Source organism: Somniosus microcephalus, chromosome 27 (genome assembly GCF_052327205.1).
Source record: "Somniosus microcephalus isolate GS21.2 chromosome 27, FLI_Smic_1.0, whole genome shotgun sequence".
Classification (NCBI taxonomy): domain Eukaryota; kingdom Metazoa; phylum Chordata; class Chondrichthyes; order Squaliformes; family Somniosidae; genus Somniosus; species Somniosus microcephalus.
The window spans coordinates 17,402,171-17,424,254 of record NC_141013.1 but is presented as its reverse complement, the minus strand read 5'-3'; the positions used below and the strand labels follow the sequence as shown (position 1 = coordinate 17,424,254).

The 22,084-nt window shown below is 44.1% G+C and overlaps 1 protein-coding gene across 1 annotated transcript in view; it reads left to right on the top strand.

Moving 5' to 3' along the window:
* igdcc3 (immunoglobulin superfamily, DCC subclass, member 3) overlaps window positions 1–22,084 on the top strand; it is a 132,117-nt gene that overhangs the window by 66,024 nt on the left and 44,009 nt on the right. Inside the window, exons 3-4 of the mRNA XM_085968586.1 lie at window positions 18,662–18,806; window positions 21,014–21,144. Of these exons, the coding sequence (XP_085824712.1) occupies window positions 18,662–18,806; window positions 21,014–21,144 (276 nt within the window). The remainder of the gene's footprint in view (window positions 1–18,661; window positions 18,807–21,013; window positions 21,145–22,084) is intronic.

Below are 22,084 nucleotides of genomic sequence, written 5' to 3'. Positions count from 1 at the left end.
GGTTAGCAAGGCCATACAAAAGCAAACCAAGCACTTCTCGGGGGATAGAATTGAAAAGTTGAGAAGTTACGCTAAACTTGTATCGAACCTTGGTTAGACCACATTTGGGAGTATTGTGTGCCGTCCTGGTCGCCATATTATAAAAAGGATATAAAGGCACTGGAGAGGGTACAAAAAAGATTTACGATGATACCAGAAACGTGAGGTTGTACCTATCAGGAAAGGATGAACAGGCTGGGTCTCTTTTCTCTTGAAAAGAGAAGGCTGAGGGCTGACCTAATAGAGGTCTTTAAAATTATGAAACGTTTTGATAGAGTGGATACAGAGAGAGTGTTTCCACTTGTGGGGAAGAGCAAAACTAGAGGCCATCAATATAAGATAGTCACCAAGGAATCAAATAGGGAATTCAGAAGAAATTTCTTTACCCAAAGAGTAGTGAGAATGTGGAACTCGCTACCACAGGGAGTGGTTGAGGCGAATAGTATAGAAACATAGAAGATAGGAGCAGGAGATTCGGCCCTTCGAACCTGCTCCGCCATTCAACGAGATCATGGCTGATCATCCAAACCCTAGCACCCGGTCCCTACACCGACAGCCATCCCACCCAAGCCCTATCCCCGTAACCCCACGTATTTAATCCCCCCTAACACTAAGGGTCAATTTTTTTATCATGGCCAATCAACCTAACCCGCACATCTTTGGACTGTGGGAGGAAACCGGAGCACCCAGAGGAAACCCACGCAAACACGGGGAGAATGTGCAAACTCCACACAGACAGTCACCCGAGGCCGGATTTGAACCCGGGTCCCTGGCGCTGTGAGGCAACAGTGCTAACCACTATGCCACTGTGCTGCCCTTTATAGATGCATTTAAGGTGAAGCTAGATAAGCATATGAGGGAGAAGAGAATAGAGGGTTATGCAGATAGAGTTAGATGAGGAAGAATGGAAGGAGGCTCGAGTGGAGCATAAACGCCGGTGTGGACTGGTCGGGCCGAATGGCCTGTTTCTGTGCCGTATATCCGATGTAATCCTGGACTTCCCTCAATCAAACTGTAGAGGCGGGTTGCTGAATGCCATTGATGGAGGATTGCTTGTCTGTCCTTCCTACCTTTCAGTTGGAGAAAAGTGCTGAGCGAGCTACAGGGAAGAGAAAATATGAGGGAATAATAAAAGTAGATGAAAATCAGCAAATGTTGCTACGTGATTTCTAGGTAGCCTTGACAGAAATCCAATAGGACATCACACATAAGCAGACCGGGATGTGATTCCTGTAAAAATTTATTGATTGTTTGGATGGTGAAGGCATACACAAAGACTTTATAATGAGCACAAAGCTTTTGCATTTGTTCAGACTTTCATTTCTGAGTGCTGTGGAAGGGAAGCTAAACAGATATCTGTGCTTGTGAAGCTGAATCCGAAACAAGGCCAGTTTCAGCATTCACTCCCATGTGACATTAGGTTTGATCCTGTGTTCAGTTTCTGTGTGAATCAATCTGCTCAACCACTCCCTCACCCCCCGCTTTGAAGTCCTTGGCCCCAGCAAAACCTCCCATCTTGGTCAATCCCCCTGGTATTCCTCAAGTCCAATGGGCATAGGCTTGAGTGTATCTAGCACACAACTGGTTTAGCCATCCTTCACCTGATCTGGAGGGAATCACTCAGTGGTATCGGGTCTCACTATTCTCTGCCAAAACCACACTCTACTCCAAGATCATCCTGGAGAACAAAGAGAACCCCTGGCTTCTTTTCTCCACTGCCACCCATTTCCTTAAACCCCTCTCCCCCTGCCCCCTACACCCTCACCTTCAACAGCAAGTGCATGGAGCTCATGGACCTCTTGACCACTGAAACTAATACCATTCATTCAGCTGCCTCTACTGCTTCCCTTTGCCCACCAAGACAAGCCTTCCTCTAGGCCCATTCCCCCCAGCTCCCAACCCTCCCCACCACCCCCCCCACCGCCCCCGCTGCCCTAGCTCTGCAAAGGGCCTAACGCTTGTTTAAGCTGTGGGCTCTGGCCACCTATTTTTTTTGCCTCTACCACCAATATGACGGGCAGCACATTTCTGGCTCCTAATGAGCGCGCGCTTCCAGTTCACCATATTGGAGGCTTAGGCGCTCGTGTAGCGCCCGTAAAATGGCCGAGCGCCATCAAATTTCTAGACTAGTGTCTGCAGCCCCCACCCCAAACCTCATACACTTGCCACCGATTCCACCCCCAAACTGTCTCGGATTGAACCAGACCGGCTGCTGCCCTACAACCCATCCAGTATCCTCCATTCTGGGTTAAGTGAGATAAAAGTGGACAATGTAAATAATTCTGGATTATTATTTAGCTTGATTATCTTTTTCTAGTCCCCTGCTTGTTTTCATGAGTTTTCTTGATGTTCAAAATAAAAATTTGTTTCTTACTGATCCACTCCAAATTTACCTGGACATTTGGTATTTTTTTTCCCTCAGACGGTGTCAGCTGTGGCTCAGTGGATAGCACTCTTGCCTCTGAATCAGAAGGTTGTGGGTTCAAGTCCCACTCCAGAAACCTGAGCACAAAAATCTAGGCTGACACTCCAGTGAAGTATTGAGGGAGTGCTGCACTGCCGGAGGTGCCGTCTTTTGGTTGAGATGTTAAAATGAGGCCCCATCTGCTCTCTAAGGTGGATGTAAAAGATCCCATGACACTATTTTGAAGAAGAGCAGGGGAGTTCTGGGCAATATTTACCCCTCAATCGACATAATTAAAATCAGATTATCTAATCATTATCACATTGCTGTTTGTGGGAGCTTGCTGTGCGCAAATTGGCTGCCGCATTTCCTACATTACAACAGTGACTGCACTTCAAAAAGTATTTCATTCGCTGTAAAGCGCTTTGGAAGGTCAGGAAAGTCATAGGGCTGGATTTTCATTGAGGAGGCGGGTAGGAGGCAGGACTACAACTTTCGGGGTTGTAGTCCCGCCTCCATCGAGTTGTGGCCAACCCACGCGATTTTGACTTGATTGACCTTGTTGAGCTCGCCCAGCGGGCTCAGCAGGCCAATTAAGGGCCACCCGGCAACAGGTGACGTCACAGATTGACATTTCATCTGTCAAGAGCTTTTGACAGATGAAATTTCAGCATTTGACAGCTCTTTGAAGCTGTCAAACACTGACAATCTGTACTCCAAGTTAATTCCTTCCTCTCAGGCTGATTTAGAGATCTCTCCAGAACAGAACGCTGAATGCTGCAACTTTTGACAGCTCGCGGCCATTCTGCTTTCTGTGCCGGTGAGATGAGGGACTCCCGAGACCTGAAGGAAGGCTGTAAAGGTAAGTAAAGGTAAGTAAAAATTCTTTAAACACTTTACACACAGCAAACACACTTACCTTTGCACTCATGCACCCATCACTCACCTGAACACCGGACATCTCGAACCCTCCAAGCCCTTCAACCCGACGGTCCGCCTCGCTAACTTGGCATGGTTTGGAGCCGTCGGGAATCCCACACTTCAGCAATAAAAATACAGCCAGGATTAGGCTAAAAACTGCCTGTTAACTACCTGTTAACAGGCAGTTAATTGGCACTAATCCCCTTCCCGTCTTGGGGAGGCGGGTCCCAGCACAGGTCGGGTATCCGCCTCCTTTTAAACTGGCATGAAGGCGGGTTGGGGGTGGGATGGGTTCGTGCCCCCCGATTTCGAGATTTTAACCCCCCACACGCCTCCAATCCTGCCTCCACAGCCCAATGAAAATCCTGCCCATAGTGTCACAACGGCACAGAAGGAGGCCATTCAACCCATCGAGCCCATGCCAGTTCTCTGTAGAGGAATCCAGTCAGTCCCATTCCCCCGCTCTATCCCCGTAGCCCTGCAAGTTTATTTCCCTCAAGTGCCTATCCAGTCGCCCCTTGAAAACATTGAGTGTCTCCACTTCCACCACTTCCGTCGGCAGCGAGTTCCAGGTCCTCACCACTCGCTGCGTAAAAAAGTTTTTCCTCACTCCCCCCCCCCCCCCCCGTATCTCTTACCCAAAACCTTAAATCTGTGTCCCCTAGTCATTGTACCATCAACTAGTGGGAACAGCCTTTCCCCGTCTAGCCTATCCAAACCCGTCATAATCTTGTACACCTCGATCAAATCACCCCTCAACCTCCTTTGCTCTAATGAAAACAAATCCAGTTTCCCCAACCTGTCCTTGTAGCTAAGATCCCCCATCCCCGGAACCATTCTGGTAAATCTCCTCTGCACCCTCTCAAGGGCCTTCACATCCTTCCTAAAGTGTGGTGACCAGAACTATAAGGCGCTATGGAAATGCAATTTTTTTTTTTCTGATTTCCTCTCTCTTTTTACAATAAAATTTAAAAAAAACAAAAGTCAGGAAACCCCAGGTTTTCAAAGTGGCAACAAAAACTGACTTTAAATATCCTTTGAGATATAGAAGGTTAGCTGAACTGGAATTGAGATTTGTGCCCGTTTGTGTTTTATGACAGCCACAATCTAATAACAGTGTAACAGTGCTGGGACTGAACAAGGCTTTAATTTGGTTAGTTCGGGGGCACTTGGAATGAGTGCTGGCTATAAGCACACACGTAAAGATAATGTTAAGGTGGGTGGCAGCACACAGAAAGGAGGTTGTATTAACAGTCTAGCATTCATAATCCCTATACAGGAGGAGAAATGGATTCATCTAGCACACTAATCTCATTAAGGTTCTGGTGTCTGGGACAGATCAGAGCGTCTCTGAAGATCCATTAAGATTATGATCAGTAATACAATTAAAACTACTATATTGTTTTTTATGGGTTCTACTAAATTGCTGTGTAGCGTGCACAAAGCAGTAAATCTTGTTAGTTGTGCGCAGTAAGTTGAAAGTCATCTAAAAGGTCCCGGTTATCCATGTGTTTATGAAGATCAATATTAACCTCAGAAAGAACAAACAGTCGTTGAGACCACTATGTTGGTGTATCGGTCATGAGTTGTGGATTATATCAGAGTGTTAAGTGAGAAGTGTGGGTATACTAGAAAGTGTTACTTTGAGGGATATGGGATTGATGAGAAAAATATTAGACTTTCTCCCCATATACTTAAGTATATCAGTTGTGAGCATGTAGTATATTTGAGTGCGATACAATAAGAAACATGGATTACATCTGAAAGTATTACACTGAGGTGCATGGGCTATATTGGAGAGTGTTAAAATGCAGTGTGCGGGGTATATTGAAAAGTGTTACAATGCTGTATATGAGTTAGTAAAGCTGTGACTCAGTGGGTGCATTCTCGCCTCTGAGTCAGAAGGTTGTGGGTTCAAGTCCCACTCCAGAGACTTGAGCACAAAAATCTAGGCTGACACTCCAGTGTAGTACTGAGGGAGTGCTGCACTGTTGGAGGCGCTGTCTTTCAGATGAGATGTTAAACCGAGGCCCCGTCTGGTCTTGCAGGTGGATGTAAAAGATCCCATGGCACTATTTTGAAGAAGAGTTGGGGAGTTATCTCCGGTGCCCTGGCCAATATTTATCCCTCGCTTAACATTACTAAAACAGATGATCTGGTCATTATCACATTGCTGTTTGTGGGAACTTGCTGTGTGAAAATTGTCTGCCGCGTTTCCGACATTACAACAGTGACTACACTTCAAAAAGTACTTCATTGGTTGTAAAGTGCATTGGGACATCCTGATGTCGTGAAAGGCGCTATATAAATGCAAGTCTTTCTTTATATTGAAGAGTCTAATAATGAGATACATGGAGTATACAAGAGTGCATACAGTGAGATGAATGGGATATATTGGAAAGTGTTACTATAAAGGATGTGGGGTATAGTAAGACCTTAAACTAAGAAAGTTATTTTATGATATCGGTCTAATATGCAAATGTTGACATCACTTGATGACCATTAGAAGATAATAAATGGGACTGCACATCACGGTTCAGTTAGTCATTGTCAATAATCTCATGCTATTTTCCATACACACCACTTGTTTGTCCACCCTGGTATTAAAGATTGAAACCAGTCACCAACAGGAATTAAAAATAATTGCCATAACCTTTGCCCAGAATGGCCACTCATTGGTTCGGTTACCACTTAAACAAGGGGCAGACTCATGCTGAAGCTCATTGGAGCAACGTTGTCCCATTGTGGGGAAATCTTGGTGTGGTCCGATATTAACCAGCCCTCAGATGAGGGAGTGTGTTAAGATACAAGTGCAGCTTTGTTAGCTTGTGAGGTCCATACGTACTGATGTGAAAGTCTTGTTTCCTGGGTTTGTTGCCCTGATTAGTTTTGCACAAGCTGATTGGTTGAGACAAACATATTACCACCCGACAAAGCACAGAGGTCCTCTATACTTTTGAATTGGAATAATTGTTGAAATAATTACTTTTTGGATTATTTTCTGACTACAATTTCTTTTTAGGATATTGGCTCTTAGACCAGAAATGCATGAGTTAGTATCAAATTATTTTAAAACGCATTAGCGAAAGAAAGAAATTGCATTTATATAGCGCCTTTCACAACCCCAGGATGTCCCAAAACACTTTACAACCAATTAAGTAATTTTGAAGTGTAGTCACCATGCATGAAGTACTTTTGAAATGTAATCACTGTTATTAATGTAGGAAATGCAGCAGCCAATTTGCACACAGCAAGGTCTCATAAATAGCATTGAAGTAAATGACCAGATAATCTGTTTTGGCTTTGTTGGTTGTGGGATAATTGTTGGCTACAACACTAGGAGAACTCTCCTGCTCTTCTTCTAGTGCCATGGGATCGTTTATGTTCAGCTGAGAGGGCTTATCTGAAAGGCAGCACCACCAACAATATTGCACTGAAGTGTCGATCTAAATTATGTGCTCGAGTCTCTGAAATGGGGCTTGAACCCAGAGCCTTCTGACTCAAAGGTGCCCGCTATAACTGAACCAAGGGTGACACCTTTATTAATATGATTACTATTCCTATGACAAGCTAAACCATGACAAGCCATTTCACCTTGTCCAGAACAGTAGAACCAGAGGACATGGTCTGCACCTGAAGGGAGGTAAATTCAAAGCGAATTGGCAGAAACATTTCAGTGAGCACGTGGTCAATCTATGGATCAGGCTCCCTAGGGAGATGGTGGAAGCAGTTAATATTGATGAATTCAAATGCAAATTCGATAGATTTCTTTTGGAAAATAACATTTTGGGATACAGTATATGAGTAATTTGAGACATGACATGTGGTAAGTGTAGCATTGCTTGAGGGGGGGTGGGGGAAACAGGTGACTTTAGACTCATGGCTCCAAAGCTCTCCACCACTGGGTATTTCCTTACTTCATGTTTGGGGCTGTTGTAGACTAATTGATAGAGATTGGTTGATGTGATCAGTCATTAACTCCATTATCGTTGCATCATTCGATTACCAGGATGGTATTTCCACTTCACTCAATGTATAAGCCAGTAACTGGGAGCTAACAATTGGTATTGCAGGAAACTCTCGTTTAAACGGCACCTAAATATACGGAATTCTCTATTAACCGGCAAAATGCTCACCCCAAAAACAACACCTCAATAACCGGCAATGTTGCTGAGTCCAAGTCCGAGTCTCCCGCGGTGGCCGAGTTAGTCAGTGGGGGTAGTTCTCCAAACTGCCACTACTCGGCTTCTTGGCGCTGTCGGAAGTCGGAACACCTCAGTACCCCTGTAACAGGAGTCTGACTCTCCCGCGCTGCCGGTAGTCTCTTCTGATCCGCCATTTTACAGGGGTAGTGTGTGTCTCTCATGCTGCTGGTAGTCATTGCATTGCATTACCCTCAACTGGCAGTACTGTACTTAATCAAGCATCTTCCACCATCCATTTAACACAACATTCTGTAGGTGAGTACCCAATTACTGTATACTGCACATTTCTTGATTTTTTAAATTTTTCTTTGTTAAAAATAGCCTCGGTAGGTAACCCTCTCCGTCATCCGGAATTTTTGATCAACCGGCAACACGCCGGCCCCATCGGTGCCGGATACCAAAGAGTTTCCTGTATTATTATTGCTAACAGGTACTCTGGGATTTGCAGCATGGCTGTGATGTGTAGCTGCGCCTAAGCAGTCATTCTCTCTGAAAGAGCTATCCACGTAGCCCCCCTTCCCCTGGCCTTTCCTCATACCTGTTAAAATTTTTCTCCCTAAAATATTTATCCACTTCCCTTTTAATCCACTTCCCTGTTAAAACCTATTCTGATTCTGTTTCCACCACTGTTTCTAGTAAAGCATTCCATGTCCTAACAATCCTCTGCATAAAAAATGTTCTCCTACTCTTGCTCAAGGATTGAAGAGGAGACGATGATCATCCGTCTTGGGTACTTCTTCCCTGCCGCTGGATGATCTTCTTGCCCCGATGCTAATGGCCTATAGCTGCACTTCATTTTCCTGCCCTGCCTTCTGGTGCAAGGCCTAGCCAAGATATATATACAGTGTATATAGGTGTAAAATAATTTAGGTATATTGGAATTGAGGAACCAAAAATACAATAATGTATAAAATCTACAGGAACTCTGTGATTTGTTCGCATTTGTTCAATTTTTTACCGCATTCAACATTATAAAGTTACCAGTGATTTCCCGTGGGGAGCTCTAAAACAGAGTCAGTGATCAAAGTGTGAGATGGCACTGTAAAGTTAGAGAATGGTCAGGTCTTATATCCAATGTTCTTTGAACAAACAACTCTCTCAGGTCACTTCCATAATAAAGCACTGATTGCTCCGAATTACTGCCACAGTACATCACAAGCTACCCCAAGTCTGTGCTATACTAAACATATAAGATCCTGAGGGGTCTGGACAGGGTGGATGTGGAGAGGATGTTTCCTCTTGTGGGAGAATCTAGAACTAGGGGTCACTGTAAATGGGCGACCCCTTATTTTTAAACAGTCAGCCATGATCTTATAGAATCTATCTATTGTACCTCTGCCTTAAAAGTATTCAAAGACTCCGCTTCCACTGCCCTTTGAGGAAGAGAGTTCCAAAGACTCACGACCCTCTGAGGAGAAATTTTTCTCACAGAGGGTCATGAGTCTTTGGAACTCTCTTCCTCAGAGGGCAGTGGAAGCAGAGTCTTTGAATATTTTTAAGGCAGAGGTAGATAGATTCTTGATAAGCAAGGGGGTGAAAGGTTATCGGGGGTAGGCGGGAATGTGGAGTAATCAGATCAGCCATGATCTTAAATAACAACAGAAAATGCTGGAAAAACTCAGCAGGTCAGGCAACATCCGTGGAGAGAAATTTGAGTTGACGTTTCGGGTCGAACCCTTCTTCAAAACTGGAAAGAAAAGAAAATAGATCGAAGGCAGGGCTGCGATCGGACAAAAGAAGTGAAAGAAACAAAAGAAGTAAAAGAGACAATGAAAGGTATTAGAAGCTAGACGAGATGGTAATAGGCTGAGATTAGGTGTAAAGTGTACTGGCAGGGCAAGAGATAGCTGCCAGGTGTGAGAGAGAAACAAAAGGAAAGGGGGGGAGGGGCCGAGTGGCCTACTCCTGCTCCATGTTCGTATGTTCGTAAATGACTAATTCTTGCATGGCACTACCATAGCAGATGGCCAACTCTTAAAAGGTCACTTCTATGGCAAACCACCAGTTCTCATAAATCAGTGCCACACTGCCAACTTTTCCAGATCAGCACTCCTCCTCAGTCTGTGTCATACCATATCACAAGTTCTTTCAGAACTCTGTCTGTCTGTCTGCCTATCTATCTATCTATCTATCTATCTATCTATCTATCTATCTTTACATTCTTCAAGAGAAAGACTACGTTTTTTAAAGTCCTTTTCTCCTAGGCCCTCATTATCCTTTCTCACATTCACTGTTACAGCTTCCTCAGTGAAGATGTAACTTAATTAAATGCAAATGTTGAAAAGACAGAATACATTATTAGGACCGTCTCTGAGGTGTCTGTATCTCATTCGTGATCTGTGTTCCACGCCTGCTCTTCTGCGATGCTATTTGAGGAGTTCATGTTAATTTGATACAGCAGTGAGCTGTTGTCAACTGCACCCTGGTCTAATTAGCTGTCAGCTTTTTCCCCTATGAATGGCTTGTTGTTTCTGAGCATTGTTTTGCGACTCATGGTTCATCCATTGCAGAAGCTTAGAAATATTTCAGTATAGTTTTCAAGGAGACTTACTCTTTGTATAGTGGCTGTTTTCACAACTGAAATGCTGACTGAGCCTGCTGTTCTGTCACTCTGCATATATTTCATTTAATGCCTTACTTCATCCATTAATTACCTCAGGAACCTCCTGTGCCAACAGTTAGTGATTTATGAAGCACTAGAGACAGATGCCTGTTTCAATCAGTGTTACAAGACAGACAGGCAGTTCATTTCACCTCTACCTTGAGTTTATTTTCCTTCACCCTCTATCAGGAGGTGACATTGTGTATTTGTGTTGCTTAGGACAGAGCTGGAGAATTACATGCTTTTGATATCCAGTGAGAAAATACCCAGTCAGGAATAAGAACATAAGAAATAGGAGCAGGAGGGGGCCATTTGGCCCCTCGAGCCTGCTCCACCATTCAATAAGATCATGGCTGGTCTTCTACCTCATCGCCACTTTCCTGCACTATCTCCATATCCCTTGATTCTCTTAATATTCAAAAATCTATCGATCTCTGTCTTGAATATACTTAACAACAGAACCTCCACAGCCCTCTGGGGTAGAGAATTCCAAAGATTCACCACCCTCTGAGTGAAGAAATTTCTCCTAATCTCAGTCCTAAATGGCCGACCCTTTATTCTGAGACTGTGACCCCTGGTTCTGGACTCCCCAGCCAGGGGAAACATCCTCCCTGCATCTACCCTGTCAAGCCCTGTAAGAATTTTGTATGTTTCAATGAGATCACCTCTCATTCTTCTAAACTCTAGAGAATATAGGACTAGTCTACTCAATCTTTCCTCATAGGACAATCCCCCCATCCCAGGAACCAGTCTGGTAAACCTTCGTTGCACTCTCTCTATGGCAAGTATATCTTTCCTTACGTAAGGAGACCAGAACTGTACACAATACTCCAGGTGTGGCCTCACCAGGGCCCTATATAATTGCAGTAAGACGTCTTTACTCTTATACTCAAATCCTCTTGTAATAAAGGCCAACATACCATTTGCTTTCCTAATTACTTGCTGTACCTGCATGTTAACTTTCAGTGATTCGTGTACAAGGACACCCAGGTCCCTCTGAACATCAACATTTCCCAATCTCTCACCATTTAAAAAATACTCTGCTTTTCTATTTTTCCTACCAAAGTGGATAACTTCACATTTCTCCACATTATATTCCATTTGCCATGTTCTTGCCCACTCACTTAGCCATTGAACAATCATTTGAGTTCATTATAATAACCCATAAATTCACAACCATATCACAATTGCCCTTTCTCCCAGATCATGAAATCACGGTCTCCCTTTCACTTTGGTCGCTAGATTAAAATAACCTTTTTACCTGACCACCAGATCCTAAGTTCCCTTCACCCCACTTGCCAAGTTATTATTTCTCCATCACTGTAGTCACCCAGATCATGATTCACTTTTAACCCTACTACTAGATCAGTGGTCTTCCTCCACTGGTAATAGTCAAAGGTCTATGCTCAGTTCCACATAGGAGCCTTGGGACTTGAGCACATAAAGCTATGCTAAAACTCCAGTGCAGTGCTGAGGGAGTGCTGCTCTGTTGGAGGTGCTGTTTTTTGGATGAGACGTTAAGCTGAGGCCCCGTCTGCTCTCTCAGGTGGACGTATAAGATCCCATGGCACTATTTCGAAGAAGAGCAGGGGATTTCTCCCCGGTGTCCTGGCCAATATTTATCCCTCAACCAACATAACAAAAACAGATTATCTGGTCATTATCACATTGCTGTTTGTGGGACTTTGCTGTACGCAAATTGGCTGCTGCATTTGCAACATTACAACAGTGACTACACTTCAAATAGTACTTCATTGGCTGTAAAGCACTTTGAGACGTCCGGTGGTTGTGAAAGGCGCTATATAAATGCAAGTCTTTCTTTCTGTTTTTTGGCCCATTGGCTTCTGTCCACTGTGGACTGCATGGAGACTGACAAAGCCTAATCCTTTTGGACAAAAGTTGATGGCACATTACTGGTAGAAAAGTCTTAAGTTGCTCCAGTAATGCCCTGAAGAGGAAAACTGAAAGTCAACTGCAGAATGCGTAGACAATCTAAATGCACTTTACATTGCTAGAGAGCCATTGACTGCAGATGCACAGCTTTCCTACCATCGACAGCACTGACCTCTGGAAGACCGAATGCTCTTCTAGCTCACTCACCGTCCGAAGCTGTTTTGGTGCATCATTATTTGCATTATGATTCAGATAGTGTAGTGATGCAAACATGGTGATGCATGAATTGCCCCATTGCCAGGACTGCTGCCTGCTTCATGACACGCAGTTGAATCAGGACTCAGTGTTTGCAGTCCCCCACCCTGAACTTAATTAAACTGAATCAGCGTCAGGCTTTTAATTTCTTCTTCTTCTTCTTCGGCTGTCCCTCGGAACTGAGGGTGACTTGCTTCCACATTAAAAACGAGCTCGCAGGTGACTGATGAGAGGTGGGGCAGATGGTGGTTGAAGGGGCGGGTGGGTGGGGTGCTTGGGTTGACGTGCGCTCCTTGTGCTGCCTGCACTTGGCTTCCACTTGCTCCCGGCGAAGAGACTCGAGGTGTTCGGTGCCTTCCCGGATGCTTCTCCTCCACTTTGTGCGGTCTTGGGCCAGGGATTCCCAGGTGTCGGTGGGGATGTTATACTTTTTCAACACGCTGACAGGGAGAGCAGTACCTGATGCTAATGTAAATATGGGACAGCGATGCATAGAGATAAGAAGGAAGAACTTGCCTATACATGGTGCTTTATCACATCTCTCAGAAAGACCCTAAAGTGCAATGAATTACTTTGAAGTGTGGTCACTGTTGTTAAGAAGGCAATTGGAGCAGCCATTTTGCACACAACAGTATCCCACAAACAATACTGAGATATTATCCAGTTAATCTAATTTGCTGGTGGCATTAGTTAAGGAAAGAATGTTGGCCAGGGCATCAGGAGAAATTCCTTCTCTTCTTCGAATAGTGTCTTGCGATTTTTAGCATTTAACTGAACCAGCGGAACAAACAGAGACTTTAGCTTAATGTCTCATCTGAAGGACATCACCTTTGACAATGCAGCACTTGCGCTGTTGTGTCAGCCTAGATCATGGGATTAATTTTACACTCCTGCAATGCTGGTGAAGAGCCTCATTGCTGGGAAGCGCAAAATAAAAATTCAGGCACCCACTGCTCGTGACTTTCTGACTATTAATGAATGGTCGTAAAACAGCACATGACTGAATTGGGCAAGCAGCGGTAAAGATTCCCACCAGCAGCATCTACGAGCAAAATCACTCTATGGGTCTGCAATACCCGTGGGGCTTTAACTCACAACCTCCTAACTCCCAAACTGAAGTACAATCATCTCAGCCAAGTTGACACTAATATTGGGTGGTTCGAGTGTCCTGCCCATAACCTGATTGATAATGTAAAAGAGTAGATGTTTATAGAGGTCGACTGTTGAAAATTGGGCCCTTAAAACGATGCTGTAACAGGTCAGTACGCAGGTCAGGACACTGTTCTACGTTGTTATTTATCCCTAATGCTGATCTTTCTTAGTCAGTACTGATGTATCCTTAGTTTAGCCTTTCAAGGCCTTTCTTAAAGTAATTATAATTCAATTTTTACATTACATGACTTTACATGGAGCCTTTGAAGTTGTTTTTTGTTCGAATCAAGGGCTGATGTGGATATAATGCTGTTAGTTTAATAGAATTAGTCCTTCGGTTTGTGCTGAATTCAATCAAAGGCTTGAGTTTTTACTTGCTGTTTGTGAAATGGCCGAGATTTCAATCTCTGCCTCTCAGGATAGTTCCTTATGCTGCTGCGCAACTAACATTTTCAACATGACCTGCCGGCACACTCTCAAACATTGCATGTCCCAGGACAGAGTTAAACATTCCCAATCACTGCACGTCCCAGGACAGAGTTAAACATTCCCAATCACTGCATGTCCCAGGACAGAGTTAAACATTCCCAATCACTGCACATCCCAGGACAGAGTTAAACATTCCCAATCACTGCATGTCCCAGGACAGAGTTAAACATTCCCAATCACTGCACGTCCCAGGACAGAGTTAAACATTCCCAATCACTGCATGTCTCAAGACAGAGTTAAACATTCCCAATCACTGCATGTCCCAGGACAGAGTTAAACATTCCCAATCACTGCATGTCCCAGGACAGAGTTAAACATTCCCAATCACTGCATGTCCCAGGACAGAGTTAAACATTCCCAATCACTGCATGTCCCAGGACAGAGTTAAACATTCCCAATCACTGCATGTCCCAGACAGAGTTAAACATTCCCAATCACTGCACGTCCCAGGACAGAGTTAAACATTCCCAATCACTGCACGTCCCAGGACAGAGTTAAACATTCCCAATCACTGCACGTCCCAAGACAGAGTTAAACATTCCCAATCACTGCACGTCCCAGGACAGAGTTAAACATTCCCAATCACTGCAGGTCCCAGGACAGAGTTAAACATTCCCAATCACTGCATGTCCCAGGACAGAGTTAAACATTCCCAATCACTGCATGTCCCAGGACAGAGTTAAACATTCCCAATCACTGCATGTCCCAAGACAGAGTTAAACATTCCCAATCACTGCAGGTCCCAGGACAGAGTTAAACATTCCCAATCACTGCATGTCCCAGACAGAGTTGAACATTCCCAATCACTGCATGTCCCAGGACAGAGTTAAACATTCCCAATCACTGCATGTCCCAGGACAGAGTTAAACATTCCCAATCGCTGCATTTCCCAGAACAGAGTTGAACATTCCCAATCACTGCATGTCCCAGGACAGAGTTAAACATTCCCAATCACTGCATGTCCCAAGACAGAGTTAAACATTCCCAATCACTGCATGTCCCAAGACAGAGTTAAACATTCCCAATCACTGCATGTCCCAGGACAGAGTTAAACATTCCCAATCACTGCATGTCCCAGGACAGAGTTAAACATTCCCAATCACTGCATTTCCCAGAACAGAGTTGAACATTCCCAATCACTGCATGTCCCAGACAGAGTTGAACATTCCCAATCACTGCATGTCCCAAGACAGAGTTGAACATTCCCAATCACTGCATGTCCCAGACAGAGTTGAACATTCCCAATCACTGCCTGTCCCAAGACAGAGTGGAACATTCCCAATCACTGCATGTCCCAGGACAGAGTTAAACATTCCCAATCACTGCATGTCCCAGGACAGAGTTAAACGTTCACAATCACTGCATGTCCCAGGACAGAGTTAAATGTTCACAATCACTGCATGTCCCAGGACAGAGTTAAACATTCCCAATCACTGTATGTCCGTTTATCAGAGTGTTAGAGTGAGCATTCTGGTGTATATCAGTCTTGTAGTGAACAGTGTGGTGCATATCAGAATCTTATAGTGAACAGTGTGATGTATATCCGAGTCTTATAGTGAACAGTGTGATGTATATAAGAGTCTTATAGTGAACAATGTGGTGTATATCAGAATCTTATAGTGAGCAGTGTGGTGTATATAAGAGTCTTATAGTGAACAGTGTGGTGTATATCAGTCTTACAGTGAGCAGTGAGGAATATATCAGTCTTATAGTGAACAGTGTGGTGTATATCTGAGTCTTATAGTGAGCAGTGTGGTGTATACCAGCATCGAAGCTTTGACCACGCTCGATCATCTCCGATGGACGGGTCACATTGTCCGCATGCCTGATACGAGACTCCCAAAACAAGCGCTCTACTCGGAGCTCCGGCACGGCAAGAGAGCCCCAGGTGGGCAGAGGAAACACTTTAAGGACACCCTCAAAGCCTCCTTGAAAAAGTGTAACATCCCCACCGACACCTGGGAATCCCTGGCCCAAGACCGCACAAAGTGGAGGAGAAACATCCGGTCTCTTCGCCGGGAGCAAGCGGAAGCCAAGTGCAGGCAGCGCAAGGCGCGCACGTCAACCCAAGCACCCCACCCACCCGCCCCTTCAACCACCGTCTGCCCCACCTGTGACAGAGACTGTAGGTCCCGCATTGGACTCATCAGTCACCTGCGAACTCATTTTTAACGTGGAAGCAAGTCATCCTCGGTTCCGAGGGACTGCCTAAGAAGTATATCAGAGTCTAATAGTGAACAGTGTGGTGTATATCAGAGTCTAATAGTGAACAGTGTGGTGTATATCAGAGTCTAATAGTGAACAGTGTGGTGTATATCAGAGTCTAATAGTGAACAGTGTGGTGTATATCAGAGTCTAATAGTGAACAGTGTGGTGTATATCAGAGTCTAATAGTGAACAGTATGGTGTATATCAGAGTCTAATAGTGAACAGTATAGTGTATATCAGAGTCTTATAGTGAGCAGTGTGGTGTATATCAGAGTTTTATAGTGAGCAGTGAGGTGTATATCAGAGTCCTATAGTGAACAGTGTGGTGTATATCAGAGTCTTATAGTGAACAGTGTGGTGTATACCAGTCTTATAGTGAACAGTGTGGTGTATACCAGTCTTATAGTGAACAGTGCGGTGTATACCAGAGTCTTATAGTGAACAGTGTGGTATATATCCGAGTATTATAGTGAACAGTGTGGTGTATATCACTCTTATAGTGAACAGTGTGGTGTATACCAGAGTCTTATAGTGAACAGTGTGGTGTATATCAGAGTCTTATAGTGAACAGTGTGGTGTATATCAGTGTCTTATAGTGAACAGTGTGGTGTATATCAGTGTCTTATAGTGAACAGTGTGGTGTATATCAGAGTCTTATAGTGAACAGTGTGGTGTATACCAGTCTTATAGTGAACAGTGTGGTGTATACCAGAGTCTTATAGTGAACAGTGTGGTGTATACCAGTCTTATAGTGAACAGTGTGGTGTATATCAGTCTTATAGTGAACAGTGTGGTGTATACCAGTCTTATAGTGAACAGTGTGGTGTATATCAGAGTCTTATAGTGAACAGTGTGGTGTATACCAGTCTTATAGTGAACAGTGTGGTGTATATCAGTCTTATAGTGAACAGTGTGGTGTATACCAGAGTCTTATAGTGAACAGTGTGGTATATATCCGAGTATTATAGTGAACAGTGTGGTGTATATCACTCTTATAGTGAACAGTGTGGTGTATATCAGTGTCTTATAGTGAACAGTGTGGTGTATATCAGTCTTACAGTGAACAGTGCGATGTATATCAGAGTCTTATAGTAAGTGTTGTGGGTATGTTGTCTTTATATTGTCTTCCCCAGTATGTCTAATGTCTCTAACCCAGTGTTATTTATTGTGTAATGACTTTATCCCAGTGTTTATTCTCTCTATACCAGTGTTACTTGGTGCATAGGGTCTCCATCCTAGGATTTCCCAGTGTTTTGTGTCCCTATCTCAGTGTTCCCGTGTGTAGTCTCTGCATCAACCTGTTGCAATTTGTATCTGGTATGGAACTTTTATAATAAAATCTCTCTGTAAATCTTAAGCATTATTATTTAATGTGTAATATTTTGTTCAGTTTGCCTTGTCTGTTGTGTGAGGCTGAGGAGTGCTGGTGTTCCTTTTAGCGCAAGCTTTTATCTGAATTGTGCTGTTTCTCCCACAGGAATGGGCCTGGTGATGGGAGGTTTTAGAGTCATGGTAAACTGTGCTCTTGTGATTCCCCAACCTTTCCGAGACATTCAATGTAAATGTTCTAATCTGCTGGAAATGACTGTTCCTGGTTGTTCAGTGAACCTATATGTAAAGGTTGCAGCTAATCACTGTGATGGAACTCTGCAGGCAGGCTGCAGGTATCCCAGAGGCCTGTATGAACTGTGTAATGTTCCACATTGCTAGCTGACGTAATAAAACTCACTACGCACTTGGTTTGAGTATAAAGCAAGGCTTTAATCAACTTGTTTCAGAACATGGCGGTCTAGTTGTACTTCACTAGTTCCTTGTCTTACAAAATGTCCCTAGCAAGCTGGGGCCCACGCCCGAGTATTTATACTCCTTGGACGGCGCCACCAGCTGGCCGTCCAGCATTATTTCATAAGTACAGGAAACTTTGTGATATCCGGCACCGACGGGACCGAGCTGTTGCCGATCTATCAAAACTGCCGGACATACAAAGTTAATGTTGAAGCATACGGAGGTTTTCATCTCCGTATCTGACAACAAACACTGTTGTTTAGCAACAGCTTCTAAACAGTCGGCTGCAGCTGCAAGCGTCTCTAGCTGAAGCTGTTGCTATAGCTACAGATCTTGCAGTGCCTGACTGGGAAAAAAAAGCAACGAGAACTAAAAAAACTTATAGAAAACGGCTCCTGACTTTTGCCATTACATCGAGTATTCCGGACATGTAACCTCCGGATAAACCAAAGTTTCCTGTAGTTTCTTGATGATGAGATTTATAACACTAGCTATCACTGTAGGGTCTGCAAAAGGGAGAGTCAAATGACCCTGGTGCAGCAGTGGCTGGGTGCTGGGCGATGGGTTTCCTGTTGAAATGTTAATGTGCTGCATGCAGCTTCCAATATGTGGAGCATGCACAGCACAGAATATGCTGTCCTTCCCACTTGTCCTCTATCCTTAAATTTCCTAATGTTGACTCTCTTTCCCCCCCCCCCACCCCCCCAGCTCTGTCTCCATTCCATGTGCAGCCTCAGTCGATGGTCGTGGAGGAGGGCGGTGTTGCCAGGTTTCAGTGCCAGATTCATGGTTTACCAGAACCACTGATCATGTGGCTGAAGAATCGCAGGCCTCTTGAGCCAAGTGATGACAGGTATTGTACATCCTAAGCGTTGGTATCGATCAGCAAGTTCTCCTTAACTATGATCATTTTATTCCAGAACAGTATTACAGGACAGGAGTAAAAACATTCATGCTGTCTAGTTATAATATTACCATTCATGTTTATAATTTGAAAAATCAAAGCAGAACAATCACCTCAGAATAGTACATTCCTTATAGAACTCTACAATCCTTAAAAAACTCTACAGAACTCTATAATCCACTCAGAATTTTAACAATCACTTCAGAACACTACAGTCGACTCATATTGCCCCCACACAAGTCGACAGTCCCTTCAGAACTCTACAATTTCAATAGATCTCTACAGCCCCTTCAGAACCTTACAATCACTGCAAAACTCTGCAATCTCTACTGAAGCCTACAGCCCTCACAAAATTCTACAGTCCCTGGATCCTGAATTATTGTGTTTTTGGTTCCTGAGTTACTGTGTCCCTAGTTCTTGAGTTCCAGTGATCAAATCCCTCCATGGCCTCGCCCCTCCCTATCTCTGTAATCTCCTCCAGCTCCACAGCCCCCTGAGATATCTGCGCTCCTCTAATTCTGCCCTCTTGAGCATCCCTGATTATAATCGCTCAACCATTGGCGGCCGTGCCTTCAGCTGCCTCAGCCCTAAGCTCTGGAATTTCCCCCCCCCAAACCTCTCCGCCTCTCTTTCCTCCTTTAAGACGCTCCTTAAAACCTACCTCTTTGACCAAGCTTTTGGTCATCTGCCCATATTTCTCCTTATGTGGTTTGGTGTCAAATTTTGTTTTATGCCACTCCTGTGAAGCACCTTGGGATGTTTTACTACGTTAAAGGCGCTATATAAATACAAGTTGTTGTTGCTTTTCCTGTTTCTAGAGTTCATGTGTTCCTAAGTTCCCAAAGGGATTGGTAGAAATAGTCTGAAAACAAGGCAAATGAAAGAAAGAAAAAAAGACTTACATTTATATAGCGCCTTTCACGATCACCGGACATCTCAAAGCGCTTTACAGCCAATGAAGTAATTTTGGAGTGTAGTCACTGTTGTAATGTGGGAAATGAGATGTAACAAGACCACAAATCCAGTTTGCCTAAAAGGTTTGATTGTATCGTCACACAAGAACCGTTACTTTTTCTACCCCATTTGCAGATAGCTCCTCAAACAAGCACATGAGCACAAGTTGGAGGCTTTTGCAGGATGAAAGAAGACTTCTGTCTTCATGGAGCACTTTGTTCTGGAGTTATTCCAAAACTAAGCAGGGCACAATTCTCATCCCGAAACTGTTTAAAATGTACTGCATCATGAGGGCATGGGTTCTCATCCATGATTTCTCACTTGGTGGTTTCCTGACCTCCAATCCAAATAAACGCTAGACATTTCCTCACAGCAAGAGAAAATCAGATGGAAAGTCAACTGGTGCACTCTCACTTATTGTCCAGTGGCCAACACTAGAGCAGAATTAGTGGGTGCCCGAGTGCAGGTACTCGTCCTTTCACTAGACTAGAGGCAGTACTTGGAAAGTGGATGGGGGGCGTGGGGGGTGGGTGATATAGAACTTTGAAAGGCAACAGAACCAGAGAAATGGAGGTAACTGCTTCCATCACTGGCCTTGCTGAAGAGTGGTTGTTGAGGAATGAGTTATACCACAAAGTGAAAAAAACCAGGGGGAAAATCCACAGCATTTTCGGCTTCAATTTTACATTGTTTAGGGAAAATAATAAACAATGTAAGGATAGGCTGAAAAAAAGTGGGGATTTTATACGTTTACACAACTACCGTAGGGAGAAAGTGATGGCACATTCCAGATGCCTAAAGAAAACAAAGTCCTCACAAAGCAACTGTCAGGGTACAACAGCGCCATTTGATGGAAGCAAATGTTACTACATCACCACATTTTTTCCAATTTAAAGCCTCAAATATTAAAAAGGAAGACAAGCGCTGCAATCCTTCCAGGGCTTGTAGCTAGTCAGGGAGAGCCAGTGCATCAAGTGGCCACCAAGTCTGAGACATAGATAGGACCAAGCTGCCTTAACAATGGGTAGGGTGTAGGGGGCCATGTAATTCACTAGGAACTGTTCAGTAGCTGAAGAAAATGAACTGAGGGATCCCTGGTTTACATGGAAATGAAAATCATCTGGTACATGACAGACTGTTAAAAAGAGAGCTCATTCTCTCACTATTGGACCAGTTCCTGAACTGCCCTATTTATCTTTCAGGTTCACCTTTCTGCCCACGGGGGTCCTTCAGATTACACGAGTGGGAGAAGAAGACAGTGGAATATACCAGTGTGTGGCAGCCAACACCGCCAACACAAGGCACAGCGAAGAGGCCAGTCTTACTGTGTCAGGTTGGTGCTGACTCTCCTCATGCAAATTGTTTGACAAGAAAAATAAAATGAACTTCCAGCATCTGAGGCCCTCCCTCTAGTTCTGCAACCGATGCCTCTGGATCCAGTGAAGGACAATCTTCTGAGAAACTAAACCAGTCTAAAGATGCACACAGACATCCTGCGCCTTGGGCACAGCTGGTAAACTGGATATTGGATAGCACAGCCCATTGCCTGAGACTATCTGACAAAGTCCAAAGTCTGTCTGACATGGCCCAGAGCGTTGAATTCTTCAACACAGCTGGAGCCTGGTGCCCTCTGATGCTGTGTGATTTCCATATCTTGTGCATGGTGCAGTTGCATATACTCAGGATCCTTCACTCATGGCCTGTGTTTACTGAGGCGGGGGGGGAGGGTTTCATTGTGAGCCGCTTTATACGGGAGGGTTCATCTTGGCTCTGTCAGAATGCATCTCATCAAATCTGCACTTACCTAATTCCCTGAGGTATTTGATTTGAGAGCAGTGCTTAATTGTTTCTAATATTAGAATTTCAAAGATGAGCGCAGCACATTACCAAATCATTAATATTCATCATCTGGATTGACTGCCTGGCCCAGCACAAACAGGACTGTTCAGATGTCCTAGAAAATTGTCTTCTTATATTCAATGTCACATAAAGGCTTGCTTTCCCACTGCTGCACTTGAGATAACAGAATCATCAGTGAACTAACTTCATGATCTCTGTTTGAAAAGAGCATTAAAGTGGAAGCAGTTACAGGAAACTTTTTTTATCCGGCACGGACGGGACCGACGTGGTGCCGGTTCATTAAAAATTCCGGATAACCGAAAGCTATAGTAAAAGATACGGAGCTGAGCGCTCCGTATAAAGCAACAAACCCTGTTGCTTAGCAACAGGTTCAGAACAATGGCCACAAGTTCCAAGCGTCTCTGTAACTTAGC